At 40.8% G+C, this 23,627-nt stretch overlaps 2 protein-coding genes across 4 annotated transcripts in view; one reads left to right on the forward strand and one right to left on the reverse strand.

The window, feature by feature from the left end:
- LOC133577188 (uncharacterized) overlaps positions 1 to 12,669 on the forward strand; it is a 30,015-nt gene extending 17,346 nt beyond the window's left edge. The window contains exons 5-24 of the mRNA XM_072912537.1: positions 2,835 to 2,873; positions 3,032 to 3,118; positions 4,488 to 4,544; positions 4,710 to 4,730; positions 4,833 to 4,883; positions 10,551 to 10,595; positions 10,699 to 10,737; positions 11,041 to 11,139; positions 11,217 to 11,246; positions 11,332 to 11,355; positions 11,414 to 11,452; positions 11,523 to 11,570; positions 11,641 to 11,682; positions 11,750 to 11,821; positions 11,878 to 11,925; positions 11,978 to 12,013; positions 12,085 to 12,120; positions 12,230 to 12,265; positions 12,388 to 12,432; positions 12,530 to 12,669. Of these exons, the coding sequence (XP_072768638.1) occupies positions 2,835 to 2,873; positions 3,032 to 3,118; positions 4,488 to 4,544; positions 4,710 to 4,730; positions 4,833 to 4,883; positions 10,551 to 10,595; positions 10,699 to 10,737; positions 11,041 to 11,139; positions 11,217 to 11,246; positions 11,332 to 11,355; positions 11,414 to 11,452; positions 11,523 to 11,570; positions 11,641 to 11,682; positions 11,750 to 11,821; positions 11,878 to 11,925; positions 11,978 to 12,013; positions 12,085 to 12,120; positions 12,230 to 12,265; positions 12,388 to 12,432; positions 12,530 to 12,564 (929 nt within the window). The 3' untranslated portion in view covers positions 12,565 to 12,669. The remainder of the gene's footprint in view (positions 1 to 2,834; positions 2,874 to 3,031; positions 3,119 to 4,487; positions 4,545 to 4,709; positions 4,731 to 4,832; positions 4,884 to 10,550; positions 10,596 to 10,698; positions 10,738 to 11,040; positions 11,140 to 11,216; positions 11,247 to 11,331; positions 11,356 to 11,413; positions 11,453 to 11,522; positions 11,571 to 11,640; positions 11,683 to 11,749; positions 11,822 to 11,877; positions 11,926 to 11,977; positions 12,014 to 12,084; positions 12,121 to 12,229; positions 12,266 to 12,387; positions 12,433 to 12,529) is intronic.
- A 47-nt stretch (positions 12,670 to 12,716) lies between these two features.
- On the reverse strand, positions 12,717 to 23,157 carry hsf1 (heat shock transcription factor 1). Of its 3 annotated transcripts, none has more exons than XM_061931561.2 (13): positions 22,852 to 23,157; positions 20,944 to 21,052; positions 20,716 to 20,852; positions 20,527 to 20,651; positions 20,271 to 20,346; positions 19,349 to 19,410; positions 19,104 to 19,277; positions 15,051 to 15,181; positions 14,583 to 14,730; positions 14,306 to 14,411; positions 14,027 to 14,080; positions 13,911 to 13,959; positions 12,717 to 13,073 (listed from the first exon to the last, which is right to left on the reverse strand). In XM_061931561.2, exons 1-13 carry the CDS (start codon positions 22,984 to 22,986, stop codon positions 12,934 to 12,936), a joined length of 1,446 nt encoding a protein of 481 aa, XP_061787545.2. In that variant the 5' UTR covers positions 22,987 to 23,157; the 3' UTR covers positions 12,717 to 12,933. The 3 variants fall into 3 exon arrangements, with proteins under 3 accessions (XP_061787545.2, XP_061787546.2, XP_061787544.2); XM_061931562.2 differs by having other exon boundaries at positions 12,717 to 13,008; positions 15,051 to 15,184; XM_061931560.2 differs by having other exon boundaries at positions 15,051 to 15,184.
- Positions 23,158 to 23,627: the final 470 nt, after the last annotated feature.

Consider the following 23,627-nt stretch of genomic DNA (forward strand, 5'->3'; position numbering starts at 1 on the left):
CATGACTTAAATCTAAAGTGGAATGAATATAGTTGTAAACATGACATGAATCTAAAGTGGAATGAATATAGTTGTAAACATGACATGAATCTAAAGTGGAATGAATATAGTTGTAAACATGACATGAATCTAAAGTGGAATGAATATAGTTGTAAACATGACATGAATCAAAAGTGGAATGAATATAGTTGTAAACATGACATGAATCTAAAGTGGAATGAATATAGTTGTAAACATGACTTAAATCTAAAGTGGAATGAATATAGTTGTAAACATGACATGAATCTAAAGTGGAATGAATATAGTTGTAAACATGACATGAATCTAAAGTGGAATGAATATAGTTGTAAACATGACATGAATCTAAAGTGGAATGAATATAGTTGTAAACATGACTTAAATCTAAAGTGGAATGAATATAGTTGTAAACATGACATGAATCTAAAGTGGAATGAATATAGTTGTAAACATGACATGAATCAAAAGTGGAATGAATATAGTTGTAAACATGACATGAATCTAAAGTGGAATGAATATAGTTGTAAACATGACTTAAATCTAAAGTGGAATGAATATAGTTGTAAACATGACATGAATCTAAAGTGGAATGAATATAGTTGTAAACATGACATGAATCTAAAGTGGAATGAATATAGTTGTAAACATGACTTAAATCTAAAGTGGAATGAATATAGTTGTAAACATGACATGAATCTAAAGTGGAATGAATATAGTTGTAAACATGACATGAATCTAAAGTGGAATGAATATAGTTGTAAACATGACATGAATCTAAAGTGGAATGAATATAGTTGTAAACATGACATGAATCTAAAGTGGAATGAATATAGTTGTAAACATGACATGAATCTAAAGTGGAATGAATATAGTTGTAAACATGACATGAATCTAAAGTGGAATGAATATGGTTGTAAACATGACATGAATCTAAAGTGGAATGAATATAGTTGTAAACATGACTTAAATCTAAAGTGGAATGAATATAGTTGTAAACATGACTTAAATCTAAAGTGGAATGAATATAGTTGTAAACATGACATGAATCTAAAGTGGAATGAATATAGTTGTAAACATGACATGAATCTAAAGTGGAATGAATATAGTTGTAAACATGACATGAATCTAAAGTGGAATGAATATAGTTGTAAACATGACATGAATCTAAAGTGGAATGAATATAGTTGTAAACATGACTTAAATCTAAAGTGGAATGAATATAGTTGTAAACATGACTTAAATCTAAAGTGGAATGAATATAGTTGTAAACATGACTTAAATCTAAAGTGGAATGAATATAGTTGTAAACATGACTTAAATCTAAAGTGGAATGAATATAGTTGTAAACATGACTTAAATCTAAAGTGGAATGAATATAGTTGTAAACATGACATGAATCTAAAGTGGAATGAATATAGTTGTAAACATGACATGAATCTAAAGTGGAATGAATATAGTTGTAAACATGACATGAATCTAAAGTGGAATGAATATAGTTGTAAACATGACTTAAATCTAAAGTGGAATGAATATAGTTGTAAACATGACATGAATCTAAAGTGGAATGAATATAGTTGTAAACATGACATGAATCAAAAGTGGAATGAATATAGTTGTAAACATGACATGAATCTAAAGTGGAATGAATATAGTTGTAAACATGACTTAAATCTAAAGTGGAATGAATATAGTTGTAAACATGACATGAATCTAAAGTGGAATGAATATAGTTGTAAACATGACATGAATCTAAAGTGGAATGAATATAGTTGTAAACATGACTTAAATCTAAAGTGGAATGAATATAGTTGTAAACATGACATGAATCTAAAGTGGAATGAATATAGTTGTAAACATGACATGAATCTAAAGTGGAATGAATATAGTTGTAAACATGACATGAATCTAAAGTGGAATGAATATAGTTGTAAACATGACATGAATCTAAAGTGGAATGAATATAGTTGTAAACATGACATGAATCTAAAGTGGAATGAATATAGTTGTAAACATGACTTAAATCTAAAGTGGAATGAATATAGTTGTAAACATGACATGAATCTAAAGTGGAATGAATATAGTTGTAAACATGACTTAAATCTAAAGTGGAATGAATATAGTTGTAAACATGACATGAATCTAAAGTGGAATGAATATAGTTGTAAACATGACTTAAATCTAAAGTGGAATGAATATAGTTGTAAACATGACATGAATCTAAAGTGGAATGAATATGGTTGTAAACATGACATGAATCTAAAGTGGAATGAATATAGTTGTAAACATGACTTAAATCTAAAGTGGAATGAATATAGTTGTAAACATGACTTAAATCTAAAGTGGAATGAATATAGTTGTAAACATGACATGAATCTAAAGTGGAATGAATATAGTTGTAAACATGACTTAAATCTAAAGTGGAATGAATATAGTTGTAAACATGACTTAAATCTAAAGTGGAATGAATATAGTTGTAAACATGACTTAAATCTAAAGTGGAATGAATATAGTTGTAAACATGACTTAAATCTAAAGTGGAATGAATATAGTTGTAAACATGACTTAAATCTAAAGTGGAATGAATATAGTTGTAAACATGACATGAATCTAAAGTGGAATGAATATAGTTGTAAACATGACTTAAATCTAAAGTGGAATAAAAATGGTCAAGGTACGCTCTTACTGAAGTCTTTTGAAATAGCCAAGTCTGGGTGCAGGATTGAAAGGATCAGAGAGCTGAAAGTGAACCCGGGTGTAGTTTTTTCATTAACGTCAGGAAACATGAGCTGCATTCATTCAAGCTTCCTCTCCAGCAGGACCTCCTGGTGTCCACCAGACCGCAGGCGGGGCTTCAGGTAGGTCCACTCCGATCAGGTTTTCTGTTATGAAATGGAGCTTTGTTCCACTTCAATCCCAAGATTACATTTGGGGAAATTCCACAAGCAGAGAATCCAAACAAGCTCTAGGAGCAGGTTTCAGTTGTGGCCCTTGATCCTCCTGTTTATCCTTGCAGGTCTCAGACCTCAGGCCTCATCCATGATCCATGTCAGCGGTGAGTCAGAACCCAGACCTCAAGCCTCATCCATGGTCCACATCAGCGGTGAGTCAGAACCCAGAAAGAACTGGTCTGCTGATTGAACTTATTCCAACTTGAGTTCTAAGAACTGGTCTGCTGATTGAACTTATTACAACTTGAGGTCTAAGAACTGGTCTGCTGATTGAACTTATTACAACTTGAGTTCTAAGAACTGGTCTGCTGATTGAACTTATTACAACTTGAGTTCTAAGAACTGGTCTGCTGATTGAACTTATTACAACTTGAGATCTAAGAACTGGTCTGCTGATTGAACTTATTACAACTTGAGGTCTAAGAACTGGTCTGCTGATTGCACTTATTACAACTTGAGATCTAAGAACTGGTCTGCTGATTGAACTTATTACAACTTGAGGTCTAAGAACTGGTCTGCTGATTGAACTTATTACAACTTGAGGTCTAAGAACTGGTCTGCTGATTGAACTTATTACAACTTGAGATCTAACTGGTCTGCTGATTGAACTTATTACAACTTGAGATCTAAGAACTGGTCTGCTGATTGAACTTATTACAACTTGAGGTCTAAGAACTGGTCTGCTGATTGAACTTATTACAACTTGAGTTCTAAGAACTGGTCTGCTGATTGAACTTATTACAACTTGAGATCTAACTGGTCTGCTGATTGAACTTATTACAACTTGAGATCTAAGAACTGGTCTGCTGATTGAACTTATTACAACTTGAGGTCTAAGAACTGGTCTGCTGATTGAACTTATTCCAACTTGAGTTCTAAGAACTGGTCTGCTGATTGAACTTATTACAACTTGAGATCTAAGAACTGGTCTGCTGATTGAACTTATTACAACTTGAGGTCTAAGAACTGGTCTGCTGATTGAACTTATTCCAACTTGAGTTCTAAAAACTGGTCTGCTGATTGAACTTATTACAACTTGAGATATAAGAACTGGTCTGCTGCTTGAACTTATTACAGCTTGAGTTCTAAGAACTGGTCTGCTGATTGAACTTATTACAACTTGAGGTCTAAGAACTGGTCTGCTGCTTGAACTTATTACAGCTTGAGTTCTAAGAACTGGTCTGCTGATTGAACTTATTACAACTTGAGGTCTAAGAACTGGTCTGGTGATTGAACTTATTACAACTTGAGTTCTAAAAACTGGTCTGCTGATTGAACTTATTCCAACTTGAGGTATAAGAACTGGTCTGCTGCTTGAACTTATTACAGCTTGAGTTCTAAGAACTGGTCTGCTGATTGAACTTATTCCAACTTGAGTTCTAAGAACTGGTCTGCTGATTGAACTTATTCCAACTTGAGTTCTAAGAACTGGTCTGCTGATTGAACTTATTACAACTTGAGATCTAAGAACTGGTCTGTTAATTGAACTTATTACAACTTGAGTTGTTGAATGTGTGTCAGGTTCTCAGGACTCTGAGACTGGGGAACAATCTGATGGACCGGCCAGCGGCTCTGCAGGTAACCAAAGGTTTTTGAAGACTCCTTGTCTTGACGTACATCCTGGCCGGAGTCCGCCTTTTGTCAGCCAGAACAGGCTCCAGTTCACCTTTGACCGTGAACAGGATAAGCGCCAGAAAAGGAACCAGAGAGTGAATGATTGAAGTAGAAAATGTTTGTCTGCAGGTTGGGATGCACAACTCAAAGGTGAACATCTTGATTTTGTCCAAGAGGGTGAAGTGATGAATATTAGCCAATCCGTGATTGATCATGACTCCATACTCAATGATTGGCTGTGGCGTGCTTCAGGTAACGGACAGAAGCAGTTGAATGGAAGGGGAGGAGCCGAGGGACAAACAGGTGAGTGTCAAAGGGGCGGGGCAATGGGTGATTACAAGACACGGTTGTGTCAGGTGTGCCGACATGGTGGACATTCTCACCAAAATAACAAAGGTGAGTATTCTGGAGCTTCATGGAACAAAAGTTGTGTTTCCATCCAGAAAGCGCAGTCAATTCTGATGTATTCTATGATAGACCCCACACTATTGACCCGACTATGATAGACTCCATACTATTGACCCGACTATGATAGACTCCATACTATTGACCCGGCTATGATAGACTCCATACTATTGACCCGACTATGATAGACTCCATACTATTGACCCGACTATGATAGACTCCATACTATTGACCAGACTTTGACTTCCTTTTACTGTCATTGAAATGTGAAGTTTCCAGTAGAGATAAGAAGTTGCATTAGCTGCTTGTAGTGCAGATCAAAGATCAATAAGGTGCAAATATAAATCAATAGATTACTGTACACATCAACAATTAAAGATCAATAAGGTGCAGATATAAATCAATAGATTACTGTACTCATCAACAATTAAAGATCAATAAGGTGCAGATATAAATCAATAGATTACTGTACAGCTTTATGGATGTATGTTATATTGTTAAAGTTAAAGTACCAATGATAGTCGCACACACACTAGGTGTGGCGAAATTATTCTCTGCATTTGATCCATCACCCTCGATCACCCCCTGGAGAGGTGAGGGGAGCAGTGGGCAGCAGCGGTGGCCGCGCCCGGGAATCATTTTTGGTGATTTAACCCCCAATTCCAACCCTTGATGCTGAGTGCCAAGCAGGGAGGTAATGGCTCCCATTTTTATAGTCTTTGGTATGACTAGGCCGGGGTTTGAACTCACAACCTACCGTTTTCAGGGCGGACACTCTAACCACTAGGCCACTGAGTAGGTTGTCTTTATAACCCAGCCACTTCATCCCTTTTGGGGGGGGGGGGCACTGAGGGGATTATTATGATGAGTTCAAGAGTCTTATGGCCTGAGGGAAGAAGCTGTTACACAACATGGAGGTTCTGCTACGGAAGCTCTTTCTAGAGTCCAGCAGTGAAAACAGTCCTTGGTGGGGGTGGGAGGAGTCTCTGCAGATTTTCTGAGCCCTGGTCAGGCAGCGGCTTTTTGCAATTTCCTGGATGTGAGGAAGAGGAGTCCTGATGATCTTTTCCACCGTCCTCACCACTCTCTGCAGAGACTTCCAGTCTGAGGCACTGCAGGCTCCAGTCCAGACAGAGATGCAGTTCGTCTCTATAGTGTCTCTGTAGAACGTGGTGAGAATGGGGGGGGGGGGCTGTGCTCTTTTCATCCCACGCAAAAAGTGCATGCGCTGCTGAGGTCATATTGTCAGTTATCTGCACCCCCAGGAATTTGGTGCTGCTTACCATCTCCACTGCTGTGTCATTGATGAAGAGTGTAGCGTGGCTGGACTGGTGCCTCCTGAAGTCGACGATGATCTCCTTGGTCTTGTCGTCGTTCAGGACCAGGTTGTTGGTTCTGCACCAGTCAACCAGATGTTTCACCTCCTCCCTGTAGTCCATGTCATTGTTGTCACGGATCAGGCCCACTACTGTGGTGTACTTCACAGTGCGGTTAGTAGTGGACCTGGCGCAGCAGTCATGGGTCATCAACGTGAACAGCAGTGGACTCAGGACGCAGCCCTGGGGGGAGCCGGTGCTCAGGGAGATGGCACTGGAGGTGTTGTTGCCCACTCTCACAGACTGGGGTCGGTCTGTAGCAGTCAGTTGCATAGGGGGGTATTGAATCTAAGGGGGGCCAGTTTGCTCACCAAGTGCTGCGGAAAGATGGTGTTGAGCGCCGAGCTGAAGTCCAGAAGCAACATCCGCACGTGTGTGTCCTTTCCTTCCAAATGTTCTAAACTCAGGTGGAGTGCAGAGGCGATGGCGTCGTCTGTGGAGCGGTTAGGGCGATAAGCAAACTGGTATGGGTGGAATGTGGGGGGAAGTGTGGAGACAATATATTCCTTTACCAGCCTCTCCAAGCACTTCATTATGATGGGGGTGAGTGACACGGGGCGATAATCATTGAGGGAGGAGATTGTGGGGTTTTTAGGCACTGGAATGATTGTGGCCATCTTAAAACATGATGGTACCACAGCCTGGGTCAGCGAGGTGTTGAAGATGTCTGTGAGAACCCCAGCCAGCTGGTCTGCACATCCCTTAAGCACCCTGCCCGGAATGTCATCAGGTCCCGCTGCTGTCTGGGTGTTCACTCTTCTCAGGGTTCTCCAGACATCCGCTGTCTCCAGGTTGAGCAGCTGCTCATCAAAGCAAGGGATGGATTTCCTCACCGGAGTGGTGTTAAGTGCCTCAAACCTCGCAAAGTGGTTGTTGAGGTCGTTAAGAAAGCTGATGCTGTTGTCACAGGGACGGGGGGGCAGCTTTATAGTCCGTGATGACATGTATGCCCTGCCACATTCGTGTTCGTGGGGTTCTCCAAGAAGTCCTGCACTTTCTGACTGTGAGCACGCTTTGCAACCCTAATGGCACGGTTCAGGTTAGCTCTGGCTGTTTGAAGTGCTACCATGTCGCCAGATTTAAAAGCCTTGTTCCGAGCCTTCAGCATTGCACGTACCTCACTGTTCATCCAGGGTTTCTCTTTGGCCCGTGTAGGGATGTTCTTGATCACACTAACATCCTCCATGCACTTCTGAATGTATGCGAACACAGACTCTGCATACTCCTCTCATCTGATGATTTTCTGTGGCGGCTGCCTTAATCATGTCCCAGTCTGTGCTTTGGAAGCAGTCTTGTAATGCTTCCATTGCTCCCTCTGGCCAGATTGTCACCTGCTTCACAATGATAGACTCTACACTATTGACCAGACTATGATAGACCCCACACTATTGACCCGACTATGATAGACCCCACACAATTGACCAGACTATGATAGACCCCACACAATTGACCCGACTATGATAGACCCGACTATGGTCATCTTCCTCGGTCTGCAGTGCCAAAGTACCACGACCACCTGCTGCTGCTGCTGCTGTCCACCTGACAAGGCCAAGGATTGTCCCAGGGTCATGTTTGGACAGCACCAGGTGGTGAAATGACCGACTAGATAAGAGGTGGGCAATTCATTTTTACCGGGGGCCGCATGACCAACCCGAGCACTGCTGGAGGGCCACACCGACAATATTTCAATTAAATTTTGCTCAAATTATTTCTGATATACCATAAGATAAATAATAATAATAATAATTTCATTTAACCTAACTTAACTTTATACAAAAGCAGATTGCTTTTGATGGTTTTATTTTTAACACTGTCTTACACAACACTTCCTGATGTATAATATAATGCAAAAATGTCAATTTCTGTCACTTTATTCTGCATCCTCTTTAAAAGTCCAACATTTTTCCCCGTCAGATTTGGACAACCATCTGTTGTCACACCTGCCAGCTTGTCCCATTTCAGTCCTAACATGTCCAAACACGCATTTACCTCTGTGAACAAGTCATTACCTGTGGTTGTCTCTTTAATTGACTGCATGGCTGCCAGCTACTCTGTGATTTGAAAGTCTGCAGTTATCTCACGTAAGAAGATGAGCAGCTGGGCGGTGTCACGTACATCGCAGCTCTCCTCCAAAGCCAGCGAAAAACAGTCAGTCGGCCGTTCCATTCTTCAGCTGAAGCTCCAAGTTTCCAGCGATGTTCTCAACCCGCCTCGTTACAGTGCATCGGGAGAGTGACACGTTCTCAAATGTGCCCCTCTTTTCCGGGCATATCAGCGCAACAGAGTCCAATAAGCACTCCTTAATAAACTCTCGGTCAGAAAACGCCTTACTTTTTCTGGCGATTTTGTGAGAAATGACGAAACTTGTCCTGACGGCTGCATATCTGGGGGTGTGAAATTTGGCAAAAAGTCCTTTGTTGGGTTTGCAGTTTTACCATCAACGCATCAGCCTCCCTTGCGCGCGCTTCATCAGACAGATTCCGGGATTTTTCCTCGTGCTTCGTCATGTAGTGGCGATTCAAATGATATTCTTTAAACACAGCAACCTGTCTACCACAAATCAAGCACACGGCTTTACCTTTAACTTCTGTAAAGAAATACTTGGCAGTCCATGATTTGTTGAAAACCCGCCATTCGTCATCAACTTTTCTCTTTTTAGCGTCTCGGGGGTAACGGGGCATCGCTTGTCGCTGTGCACCTTCACTCACAGGTTACACACAGACATACGCCCATAAATAACACTTTTCAAAATAAAAGCAGCACAGTTGTATTGCACGCACGACATAGATGTTATTTTTAATTTATTTTGTAATTTGTGATTGCCGCTGTTCACATTCACTCACAATCGCGCACGAGCATACGTCCACACGGAAGTAATACAAATAACGCTTTTCAAAACAAAAGCAGCACCGTTGTATTGCACACTCGACATAGATACTTTTTTAAATGTATTTTGTAATTTATGATTGGCCTCACGCGGGCCGGACAGGGACGCACAAAGGGCTGGATGTGGACCGCGGGCCGCAGAATGCCCAGGTCTGGACTGGATCAATGAATATGTGGCCGAGCTTGAATGTCGGGTTGTAACTTCTTCATATGTCTCTGATGGACACCTCAATCAGTCTGAGGAGTAAAAGTTTTTGTTACCCAGCTACGGAGTTGGCATACGCACATTTCCACATTAACGGCAGTCTTGATACATCTCCTCTTTGCCGTGATAAAAGTTGTACGCCAGGTGTTTGTGCGTACCAAGTCTGTTACATGAGATCCCAGGTGTTTGTGCGTACCAAGTCTGTTACATGAGGTCCCAGGTGTTTCTGCGTACCAAGTCTGTTATATATGGGCCCAGGTGTTTGTGTGTACAAAGTCTGTTACATGAGGTCCCAGGTGTTTGTGCGTACCAAGTCTGTTATATATGGGTCCAGGTGTTTGTGCGTACCAAGTCTGTTACATGAGGTCCCAGGTGTTTGTGCGTACCAAGTCTGTTATATATGGGCCCAGGTGTTTGTGCGTACCAAGTCTGTTATATATGGGCCCAGGTGTTTGTGCGTACCAAGTCTGTTATATATGGGTCCAGGTGTTTGTGCGTACCAAGTCTGTTACATGAGGCCCCAGGTGTTTGTGCGTACCAAGTCTGTTACATGAGGTCCCAGGTGTTTCTGTGTACCAAGTCTGTTATATATGGGCCCAGGTGTTTGTGCGTACCAAGTCTGTTATATATGGGTCCAGGTGTTTGTGCGTACCAAGTCTGTTACATGAGGTCCCAGGTGTTTGTGCGTACCAAGTCTGTTACATGAGGGCCCAGGTGTTTGTGCGTACCAAGTCTGTTACATGAGGTCCCAGGTGTTTGTGCGTACCAAGTCTGTTACATGAGGGCCCAGGTGTTTGTGCGTACCAAGTCTGTTACATGAGGTCCCAGGTGTTTGTGCGTACCAAGTCTGTTACATGAGGTCCCAGGTGTTTGTGCGTACCAAGTCTGTTACATGAGGTCCCAGGTGTTTGTGCGTACCAAGTCTGTTACATGAGGTCCCAGGTGTTTGTGCGTACCAAGTCTGTTACATGATATCCCAGTTGAGGTGGGTGAATATTTCAGGTAGTTTCCCCTTTGATGAGCAAACATTAGCTGCTAATACCTTGACACAAAATCCACCAACCTGTGGGTGACTTGTTTCTCCATCTACTCCTGAAGGAACCATTCAGACGCCCGTTCTCCACTTCTTGCACCAGCTGCTGGGTGAGAGAGACTACAATCCTGCCAGCAAGAAACTCTCACACTTTGAGGAATGTTGTTGTGAGCTGCAGAGGGAAATACATCTGAATAAAGTTTGTTTTGTCAGGTGGAGCCAACACAAAGACTTCACTTGCTGACAATGCAGGTTTGTTGCTTTGGATCTACCATCATCAGCATGAACTATGACCTCTTTCTTTCAGGTCACACTATTGACCAGACTATGATAGACTCCACACTATTGACCAGACTATGATAGACTCCACACTATTGACCCAACTATGATAGACTCCACACTATTGACCGGACTATGATAGACTCCACACTACTGACACAACTATGATAAGACTCCACACTACTTACCAGACTATGATAGACTCCAAAGGTCAGAAATATTCAGTGTTACTATTCATTAAGCACCTGAATACTTTTTGTTTTGATTGTGATGAAGGTGACGTCATCGGCCAATGGAAAGGAGACCCCCCCTCTGACCAATCACCATCGAGTCCCGACTCAGAACACGCTCACTCCACTGCCCAGGAGGACCTACGTACTGAAACAAATCTCACTGTGCTTTTTGATGAAGAACATGGTGACTGATTCTATGGTGTGGTTCATTTCCCTCAGCATTGTCGTCATCACCAGGGGATCAAGCAGGTACTCAAAGAAGTACAAAGTACTACGAGCGATCGCAGTACCATGTTTATTTTTGTTCCATTTCTACTTGTTTTCTGTGGGACAGGTGCAGACTGGCTTCATGCTAACGGTAGGAGCATTCTGTTGTCCAAGCATGAAAGTTGTACTGACCAATGATGTTCAAGCAGGAAATGGCCGACAGACCCAGCTGAGGGAAAGCCAAGGAGGTCAACATCTCACAGTTTTTAACACAAAAACCAAGCAGGACAGAAGTTGAGTGTTTGTTGTTCTTCTCAGTGACCCTCGGAGAGCTTCACACTCACAGCCTCCCGTGGGCTGCAGCAGGTACGACCGGTCTACGCCAACGTGCGAACCTCAGTGTTTTTCTTCATCTCTGGACTGCTGATGTCAGCAGGCACCATCCAGTCCACAAGCCGCTTCCCCGTTGACCGTGTCGGTGAGCATCATATAAGGACCTTTTGCTTCCGGTCGGCCATGTTCTTCACCCCGCCGTTCCACGTCAGTTACAGGATCATCACTTGTGGTGGAGCCAACCCAACCGGCAGATGTCGGCCCTGCCCACACTCTGCACTCAGGTACTTGTCAAGCACCGTGGCATCCCCGACACCGGTGTGACGCCCTTTTCTCACAGGAACGCAGACATGGCACACCGATATGGTTACCGTGGCGACGGCCTCAGGTAAGCTCCGCCCACCAAAGGTGTTTCATAGGTTGAACATGTTTGCTTTCAGTCTTTTCAGAGGCAACGGGAGCTCCGCTGGACTCCAGTGAGTCTCTTCAAAGGACGAGTCCAAATGTCTTAACAGGGTAGGCTAAATGTTGTCATGTGGTGTTACAGGTGCTCCACAGGTGACCCAGGACTTCCACAAGGCTGGTAAGTGTCTCCAGAGTTAGGAATATTGAGAAGGCGCTCGGGGGTCGGACCAAGGATGACTCCAAATGTCTTAGCAGGGTAGGCTAAATGTTGTCATGTGGTATTGCAGGTGCTGCACAGGTGACCCAGGACTTCCACAAGGCTGGTAAGTGTCTCCGGAGTCAGGAATATTGAGAAGGCGCTCGGGGGTTGGACCAAGAGCCACCGAGGCTCAACGTGCTCAACGCTTCTTCTTTGCGTCCTCCTGGTTCTGCTTGTTCTCTGCAGGTTCCGTCACTGAACAGTACAACCCATCGGGTCAGGGTCCTGAAGGTGAGGTCACACCTTTGACCTAAAGAGAGTTACGCTCCTTGTTGTTTTGTCACAAATGCTGTGGGAAGGAAACCAGATTTGGTGTTTTGGCTGACAGCTGCAGAGAACATGGACCTGGAGGACACCTGCTGAAGTCCACCTCAAGCCCCGACTTTGGTTCTTACGCCGGCAGTTTGAGTGCACGGACCCATCGGCACGATCACACCTGTACCACTAGCCTTCAGGCCCCGCCCAGGGGGTCCTGGCCTCTTGTTGTGAAAGATTTAAGATCACTGCTGATTAGCTGAACTTGAAAAATGTCTTTTAATGAATCTGCAATAAATGTTTTTGTCTCTTTTGAACATCAATTTTGGAAGTCCTATCAAGTTGATGACACAAGTCAAGTCCAACTTTCCAAAGTATACAATACATGTACAGTATGTACAATGTCACCTTTCACCACACACTGTCGTCATGGATACGGAGTCGCACTCAAAAACATTCACGGCTTCTTGCGTGAGGTCAGAGGTCAGAGTTCAGTTTGGTGGTCGGATCATCAATGGGCGTTTCAGGGCTGAGGAAAGGCTCCGCCTCCAACTCCAGTAACGATGGCAGGTCAGCTTCAGGAATGTGCACAGGTGTGTACTGCACCAACTGCTTACCTGGATCAGTCACACAACACCACTGTCACCTCGGAGACCACTTTCATGTCATGTCATTGCGCACATTTGTGATGTCATTGCACGCATTTGTGATGTCATTGCACGCATTTGTGATGTCATCGCGCACATTTGTGATGTCATCACGCACATTTGTGATGTCATTGCACGCATTTGTGATGTCATCGCGCACATTTGTGATGTCATCACGCACATTTGTGATGTCATCGCGCACATTTGTGATGTCATCTCGCACATGTGTATGTGTTGTTTGTCGTTTGTATGTGTTATTTATGTTGTTTGTATGTGTTATTTATGTTGTTTGTATTTGTTATTTATGTTGTTTGTATTTGTTATTTATGTTGTTTGTATTTGTTATTTATGTTGTTTGTACGTGTTATTTATGTTGTTTGTATGTGTTATTTATGTTGTTTGTATATGTTATTCATGTCGTTTGTATGTTATTTATGTTGTTTGTATGTGTTATTTATGTTGATTGTATGTTATTTATGTCGTTTGTATGTTTTATTTAGGTTGTTTGTATGTTGTTTAGGTTGTTTGTATGTTGTTTATGTTGTTTGTATGTGTTGTTTATGTCGTTTGTATGTGTTGTTTATGTCGTTTGTATGTGTTGTTTATGTTGTTTGTATGTGTTGTTTATGTTGTTTGTATGTGTTGTTTATGTTGTTTGTATGTGTTGTTTATGTTGTTTGTATGTGTTGTTTATGTTGTTTGTATGTGTTATTCATGTCGTTTGTATGTGTTATTTATGTGGTTGGTATGTGTTGTTTGTATGTGTTGTTTATGTTGTTTGTATGTGTTGTTTATGTGGTTTGTTACCTGTACTGTTGCTTTGAGCAGATCCTCTGGGTGTGTCCTCACTTAGAAGCTGTGAACATGACACAGTTTTGTTAGACAGACAAGATGATGAAGATGATGAAGATGATGTCACTCACACTGTCCAAGGTGTTGAAGTCAAAGTCTCCTGGAGACCATGAGGGGTACACCAACTGAACACAAAGATTGTGACACAAGTGAGTGTGTGTTGTCATCTCACACACTCACACACACACACACACACACACACACTCACTCACACACACACCCACGCACTCACACACACACACTCTCACACACACACACACACACACACACACACACACACACACACACACACACACACACACACACACACACACACACACACACACACACACACACACACACACACACACCTCCAAGAGCGGAGAAGTTTCAAAGGTGAAGGTTGGGTTGTTGAGGGTGTTCTGCAGGTGTCCTAGACTGTTGTCAATCGTCTCCACGTGATTGGACAATTCACACCTAAAATCACACACACACACACACACACACACACACACACACACACACACACACACACACACACACACACACACACACACACACACACACACACACACACACACACACACACACACACACACACACTGTTATGACATATTGAGAGGAAGTGGTCCAATGGTGCAGACTTACTTGTCGATACAAGCCAGAGTCTGACAGGTGGGGACCAGGTCTGAGGTGGGGACCAGGTCTGAGGTGGGGACCAGGTCTGAGGTGGGGGAAGGTGATTGGCCATTGGGGGCTGTGGTCTGGGGGGCGTCCATCAGAACAACAGAAGAGTCTGAAGGTGGTCCAAACATATGTAAGCACATGAAGAAGACAACACACATATGTAAGGACATAAAGAAGATAACACACATATGTAAGACAACACACATATGTAAGCACATGAAGAAGATAACACACATATGTAAGACAACACACATATGTAAGCACATGAAGAAGACAACACACATATGTAAGACAACACACATATGTAAGACAACACACATATGTAAGGACATGAAGAAGACAACACACATATGTAAGACAACACACATATGTAAGACAACACACATATGTAAGACAACACACATATGTAAGCACATGAAGAAGACTGACCTGCCACCATCATGTTGTCATCTTCCTGCAGGATGGAGTTGATGAAGGCCGTGGGAGAAAGGGGCGTGTCCACACACGCCACCACTTCCTCCACCACGTCATGGCTGATGTTAGGCGACTGTCTTTTTCTGCTGCTGGGAATCACAATGACAGTAGTTATGTCTCACTTTAATAACATTATGACCTTCAACATGTGTCACTTTAATAACATTACGACCTTCAACATGTGTCACTTTAATAACAGTACGACCTTCAACATGTGTCACTTTAATAACATTATGACCTTCAACATGTATCACTTTAATAACATTATGACCTTCAACATGTATCACTTTAATAACATTATGACCTTCAACATGTATCACTTTAATAACATTATGACCTTCAACATGTATCACTTTAATAACAGTATGACCTTCAACATGTGTCACTTTAATAACATTATGACCTTCAACATGTATCACTTTAATAACATTATGACCTTCAACATGTCACTTTAATAACATTACGAACTTCAATATGTTACTTTAATAACAGTACGACCTTCAACATGTTACTTTAATAACAGTACGACCTTCAACATGTCACTTTAATAACAGTACGACCTTCAATATGTTACTTTAATAACAGTACGACCTTCAACATGTGTCACTTTAATAACAGTACGACCTTCAACATGTTACTTTAATAACAGTACGACCTTCAACATGTTACTTTAATAGCAGTACGACCTTCAACATGTGTCACTTTAATAACAGTACGACCTTCAATGTTACTTTAATAACAGTCCGACCTTCAACATGTCACTTTAATAACAGTACGACCTTCAACATGTCACTTTAATAACAGTCCGACCTTCAACATGTCACTTTAGTAACAGTACGACCTTCAACATGTTACTTTAATAACGGTACGACCTTCAACATGTGTCACTTTAATAACGGTACGACCTTCAACATGTGCACTTTAATAACAGTCCGACCTTCAACATGTGTCACTTTAATAACAGTACGACCTTCAACATGTGTCACTTTAATAACAGTACAACCTTCAACATGTATCACTTTAATAACATTATGACCTTCAACACGTGTCACTTTAATAACAGTACGACCTTCAACATGTCACTTTAATAACAGTACGACCTTCAATATGTGTCACTTTAATAACAGTACGACCTTCAACATGTCACTTTAATAACAGTACGACTTTCAACATGTCACTTTAATAACAGTACGACCTTCAACATGTGTCACTTTAATAACGTACGACCTTCAACATGTGTCACTTTAATAACAGTACGACCTTCAATATGTTACTTTAATAACAGTACGACCTTCAACATGTGTCACTTTAATAACAGTACGACCTTCAACATGTTACTTTAATAACAGTACGACCTTCAACATGTTACTTTAATAGCAGTACGACCTTCAACATGTGTCACTTTAATAACAGTACGACCTTCAATGTTACTTTAATAACAGTCCGACCTTCAACATGTCACTTTAATAACAGTACGACCTTCAACATGTCACTTTAATAACAGTCCGACCTTCAACATGTCACTTTAGTAACAGTACGACCTTCAACATGTTACTTTAATAACGGTACGACCTTCAACATGTGTCACTTTAATAACGGTACGACCTTCAACATGTGCACTTTAATAACAGTCCCGACCTTCAACATGTGTCATTTTAATAACAGTACAACCTTCAACATGTATCACTTTAATAACATTATGACCTTCAACATGTCACTTTAATAAGGGTACGACCTTCAACATGTGTCACTTTAATAACAGTACGACCTTCAACATGTTACTTTAATAACAGTACGACCTTCAACATGTCACTTTAATAACAGTACGACCTTCAACATGCATCACTTTAATAACATTACGACCTTCAATATGTTACTTTAATAACAGTACGACCTTCAACATGTCACTTTAATAACAGTACGACCTTCAATATGTTACTTTAATAACAGTACGACCTTCAACATGTGTCACTTTAATAACAGTACGACCTTCAACATGTTACTTTAATAACAGTACGACCTTCAACATGTTACTTTAATAGCAGTACGACCTTCAACATGTGTCACTTTAATAACAGTACGACCTTCAATGTTACTTTAATAACAGTCCGACCTTCAACATGTCACTTTAATAACAGTACGACCTTCAACATGTCACTTTAGTAACAGTCCGACCTTCAACATGTCACTTTAGTAACAGTACGACCTTCAACATGTTACTTTAATAACGGTACGACCTTCAACATGTGTCACTTTAATAACGGTACGACCTTCAACATGTGCACTTTAATAACAGTCCGACCTTCAACATGTGTCACTTTAATAACAGTACAACCTTCAACATGTATCACTTTAATAACATTATGACCTTCAACATGTGTCACTTTAATAACAGTACGACCTTCAACATGTCACTTTAATAACAGTACGACCTTCAACATGTGTCACTTTAATAACAGTACGACCTTCAACATGTCACTTTAATAACAGTACGACCTTCAACATGTCACTTTAATAACAGTACGACCTTCAACATGTGTCACTTTAATAACGTACGACCTTCAACATGTGTCACTTTAATAACAGTACGACCTTCAATATGTTACTTTAATAAAAGTACGACCTTCAACATGTGTCACTTTAATAACAGTCCGACCTTCAACATGTCACTTTAGTAACAGTACGACCTTCAACATGTTACTTTAATAACGGTACGACCTTCAACATGTGTCACTTTAATAACGGTACGACCTTCAACATGTGCACTTTAATAACGGTACGACCTTCAACATGTTACTTTAATAAGGGTACGACCTTCAACATGTGTCACTTTAATAAGGGTACGACCTTCAACATGTGTCACTTTAATAACAGTACGACCTTCAACATGTGTCACTTTAATAACAGTCCGACCTTCAACATGTCACTTTAGTAACAGTACGACCTTCAACATGTTACTTTAATAACGGTACGACCTTCAACATGTGTCACTTTAATAACGGTACGACCTTCAACATGTGCACTTTAATAACGGTACGACCTTCAACATGTTACTTTAATAAGGGTACGACCTTCAACATGTGTCACTTTAATAAGGGTACGACCTTCAACATGTGTCACTTTAATAACAGCACGACCTTCAACATGTGTCACTTTAATAACGGTACGACCTTCAACATGTTACTTTAATAAGGGTACGACCTTCAACATGTGTCACTTTAATAACAGTACGACCTTCAACATGTGTCACTTTAATAACGGTACGACCTTCAACATGTTACTTTAATAAGGGTACGACCTTCAACATGTGTCACTTTAATAACGTACGACCTTCAACATGTGTCACTTTAATAACAGTACGACCTTCAATATGTTACTTTAATAACAGTACGACCTTCAATGTTACTTTAATAACAGTCCGACCTTCAACATGTCACTTTAATAACAGTACGACCTTCAACATGTCACTTTAATAACGGTACGACCTTCAACATGTGCACTTTAATAACGGTACGACCTTCAACATGTTACTTTAATAAGGGTACGACCTTCAACATGTGTCACTTTAATAACAGTACGACCTTCAACATGTGTCACTTTAATAACGGTACGACCTTCAACATGTGTCACTTTAATAACGGTACGACCTTCAACATGTTACTTTAATAAGGGTACGACCTTCAACATGTGTCACTTTAATAACAGTACGACCTTCAACATGTGTCACTTTAATAACGGTACGACCTTCAACATTTGCACTTTAATAACGGTACGACCTTCAACATGTTACTTTAATAAGGGTACGACCTTCAACATGTGTCACTTTAATGACGGTACGACCTTCAACATTTGCACTTTAATAACGGTACGACCTTCAACATGTACACTTTAATAACGGTACGACCTTCAACATGTTACTTTAATAAGGGTACGACCTTCAACATGTGTCACTTTAATAGCGCACTTGGGGGTTAAGGTCACGTATTAACACGCCAGAAGTTTCCTCACCCACTTCCCATCCAGTCACTGACCACTTCTTCTGCTGTGGGCGTGGCCACCTCTGTGACGTCGGAGATGACTGGTCCAGAGGTCAGAGGGGGTTCTGCAGACTGCTCCAGAGAAAGGGGTCGAGCGTATTTGGGCAGCGAGTGGGCGGAGCCTGGGTCACTGAGCATGAGCGGACTGCAGACAGGACATGACATCATCATCTAACCATCATCAATAATACAACTCGACTTTGAAGGTCCACTTGCAGTTTTCTCTTGACTCCCATGATCCTGTTGGACTGGACCAGCGTCACCAGGAACTGAATCAACTTGAGAGACAAAAACACTTGTTAGAAGACAACAAACACAAATATTTGCTCTTCCACCTTTTCAAATGTTAATGATTAGTAGTTACAACCTGTCCACATGTAAATGAAGAAGAAGAAGAAGAACTATGGAACAAATACTGTAAAAGTATTTTGGTCATGGTGAATGTTCCAAAGTCCCTGCATGAACGCCGAGACTACTTTAACAAAATAAAAGCATGTGTTGCCGAAGGGGACAAGCGGTAGAAAATGGATGGATGGATGTTCAGCCTATTATTTTGCTTGGAAAACTAACGTCAGAACGACTCAGACGCAGGCATCCGTCCTTGGTAGGAAAGATGGCGCCTGTTGAGTTGGCCATACTCTCTTCATACTGGCCAGAGCGAGTATGGTCTTTCTGAGACATGGCGCCCTGTAGTCACCATCAGAGACCTTGGCCAGACCATCTCCCAAATCAGCTTCTCAATCTTTATGACCCAGATGTTCCACTACAGAGGGGCCCGGGGCCCACTCAAATATAAGCACTCTTGCTTTTATTGTAGTCAATAATTATATCTCGCCTACTTTACTACCTTGTCAAATGACATGAAAGCATGTGTTACTCACAAATATTACATACAACTTACATACAAAGTTCCTCAGTGGGTCTTAAAGTGGAGGATAATGTTGTGATGAAAAGTTGGTCAAACTATAAGTGGAACTTGAAGAGGGGCCATTTGAACAGTTTTTGGGGAAGCGTGTGATTTCTCTCATCAGGTCAATATTGCAACCATTTGGAATGCTTTTGTTTGGCCTCAGAGTTTTGAAAAGACGGAATATAAATATTGGCCAAATCCAAAGTGACCATGTTTTTGTGTGCTTACCTTGTTGACCACCTTCTGCTGTTGGGCGTGTTTCTGTCTCAGACACGCCATCTCCCGCCACAGAGCCTCGTTCTCACTGAAACACACAGAGATCCTGTTCAGTCTGCTCAGTCTGGCCAGGACAAGAAGCAGAACTGGTGTGCTTTAGACTCGGGGTTCTGACTGTTTCATTCTACTAGATGTTGACAAATGTCAACCTGAGGTCTTTACAGGACAAGAAGCAGAACTGGTGCGCTTTAGACTCAGGGGTTCTTACTGTTTCATGGCGATGATTCTGGAGTCAATGGTCTCCTGCTTGCCCTTCATCACTTGTACGTCATTCAGGATCTTGTTGACCTCGTTGGTTGAGATCTTCACCTCCTCCTGACGCACAGCAGACACCTGCAAGCACAGCGTTGTCATGGAGACCAGAGGATGGAACACTGTTACAGCTGCAGATATTTACATTGGTGACTTTGCGTTTGATGTTCTCCAGCAGATGTTCTTGTCCTCTAATGAAGAACGGATGTTGGAACTCTGTGTCGTCCTTCTCAGGTTTCAGCAGACCGCCCTGCTCAATGTGGACCACCTTCCGGAAGCCATCTTGAAACATTCAAACAACAATATGTGGTGCTGGAAGACTTGGACATGGAACCTTTGCTTGAGAAGGACACCTTCCAGGAGTCATACTCACACATGTTGAGCTGGCGAATGAAACTGGCCATGTTGTTATGTTTGAAGAACTGGGGGAGGACCTCCTTCGAAAAGCGACCCTGGTCGTAAACATGGAAACTGCTTCCAGTCTGAAAGAAGATGAAGAAGAAAAAACCTTTGAGAAAGTTGAGAGAAAGCAAGAGTTTGAGTGATGCCTAAGTGAGAAATATCATAATATTAGGCATGACAATCTCATAGGTACATGACAGGTGTAAGAAGTGATAAATATCAGATGAGAGGGTCAGTGTGCGGGTCTTCTAACAAATATATAAATTATATATATATATATATATATATATATATATATATATATATATATATATATATATATATATATATATATATATATGATTACCATGTTCCAGCAGATGAGGGGGTCAGTGTGCGGGTCTTCTAACAAATATATATATATATATATATATATATATATATATATATATATATATATATATATATATATATATATATATATATATATATATATGTATATATGTACCTGGTTCCAGCAGATGAGGGTGTCAGTGTGCGGATCTTCTGACAAATATATATATATATATATATATATATATATATATATATATATATGCAGAGGTGGGTAGTAACGCGCTACATTTACTCCGTTACATCTACTTGAGTAACTTTTGGGATAAATTGTACTTCTAAGAGTAGTTTTAATGCAACATACTTTTACTTTTACTTAAGTATATTTATAGAGAAGGAACGCTACTTTTACTCCGCTACTTTTATCTACATTCAGCTCGCTACTAATTTTTATCGATCTGTTAATGCACGCTTTGTTTGTTTTGGTCTGTCAGACAGACCTTCAAAGTGCCTGCCTTACTGGTGACGTTTCACTTCATTCCACCAATCAGATGCAGTCACTGGTGACGTTGGACCAATCAAACAGAGCCAGGCGGTCACATGACCTGACTTAAACAAGTTGAAAAACTTATTGGGGTGTTACCATTTAGTGGTCAATTGTACGGAATATGTACTGTACTGTGCAATCTACTAATACAAGTTCCAATCAATCAATCAAAAGTGTGAAGGAAAAAAGATACTTGTTTTATTTCAACCGTACATCCCGTCAAAAGCCTCAAGACTGACCGCACATGAGGACGTTCCTGTCTTCACAATAAAAGTGCCGCGCCATCGCGCCTGCGCTTTCAAAACAAGAGTCTCCGAAAGCCAGCGTAAACAAGCTATCAAGCTACGGAGTTTGACGCCAATATATTTCTTGTAAAGTGTATAAAAACGAATATGGAAGCTGGACAAATAAGGTGCCAAAAACCCACCACTTTCATGTGGTATTAGACAGAAAGGAGGAACTTTTCTTCTCCTCCATTTGAAAACGTGGACGTTATCATCACTACTGTCTGATTACAATCAATGCAAGTCATCAGAATCAGGTAATACACCAACTTATATTCTAGTCTTCATTAAAGAAAGGAACCTATATGTTAAACATGCATGTATATTCATTAAAACACCTTTAACATGTAAACAAAAACAGCAAAATAAATACTTATAAATTATATACTGTATATATCAATGTATGTATATATATGTATGTATATATATATATATATATATATATATATATATATATATATATATATGATATGAGTGTGTATGTTACTCATCAGTTACTCAGTACTTGAGTAGTTTTTTCACAACATACTTTTTACTTTTACTCAAGTAAATATTTGGGTGACTACTCCTTACTTTTACTTGAGAAATAAATCTCTAAAGTAACAGTACTCTTACTTGAGTACAATTTCTGGCTACTCTACCCACCTCTGTATATATGTATATGTACCTGGTTCCAGCAGATGAGGGGGTCAGTGTGCGGGTCTTCTAACAAATATATATATATAAATATATGTACCTGGTTCCAGCAGATGAGGGTGTCAGTGTGCGGGTCTTCTAACAAAGTCCAGAGTTTGGAGAGGAAGGCCGGGACGTTGCTGACGTTGCCGCCGGACAGCATCGAAGCCTCCGCGGCCCCTTTGACGAGCTCCATCGGCTGGGCCGAAGCAAACACTCACCGGAGGTTGGGATGTTAGAAAGAATACTTTTCTGCTAGTTAGCATGTGATGCTCGGAAAGAAAGTTGATACTTCTGCCAAGATGGAAAGGAAAAGTCCAACAAATCCTAAACACCAACTGCGACACACAAATAAGGTCGCGTGGTGATGACGTCACATAATGCGCTGACGTAAGGAAGGCATACACATTCCTAAAGTATTGACTTATTTTGATTATTAGTATTCCTCAATTGTTTGTAAATGTTGCAATTTATTAATAAAGGTTTATAAAATTTAAAAATTAAAAATTAAAAAAATAACTAAAACGACTTGACAAAAAATGACGTAGTAATCGCGCATGCGTGGAACTGGCGTCACGCTTCCAACGAGATCCCGTTTTTTCTCGTTTTTTCTTCTCCACTGTGTTATTTTGTGCTAATAAAGTAGCTAAATAAAAAATACATACATTTAAAAAAAAGTATCGCAGTTACCTAAATGAACCTTATCAAAGGAGGCATTACAACAACAGCAGGGTTCACATTTATTCGGAGGGACGTTTTTGTTATTTTGCTTAACTTGGGTACGTCAGGACTGTTGGGGCATTGCTGACTCACTCTCCACTCCGGCAGGTGGCGCTA

The sequence above is a fragment of the Nerophis lumbriciformis genome, linkage group LG37 (assembly GCF_033978685.3).
Source record: "Nerophis lumbriciformis linkage group LG37, RoL_Nlum_v2.1, whole genome shotgun sequence".
Taxonomy (NCBI): domain Eukaryota; kingdom Metazoa; phylum Chordata; class Actinopteri; order Syngnathiformes; family Syngnathidae; genus Nerophis; species Nerophis lumbriciformis.

Coding starts and splice junctions, on each gene's coding strand:
- hsf1 (XM_061931560.2), bottom strand. CDS start 22,986: ATGGAGCTCGTCAAAGGGGCCGCGGAGGCTTCGATGCTGTCCGGCGGC. Junction 20,652..20,715: donor TCAAACGCAAAGTCACCAAT/GTAAATATCTGC, acceptor CTGTGCTTGCAG/GTGTCTGCTGTGCGTCAGGA. Junction 14,731..15,050: donor TGACAACATGATGGTGGCAG/GTCAGTCTTCTT, acceptor GACCACCTTCAG/ACTCTTCTGTTGTTCTGATG.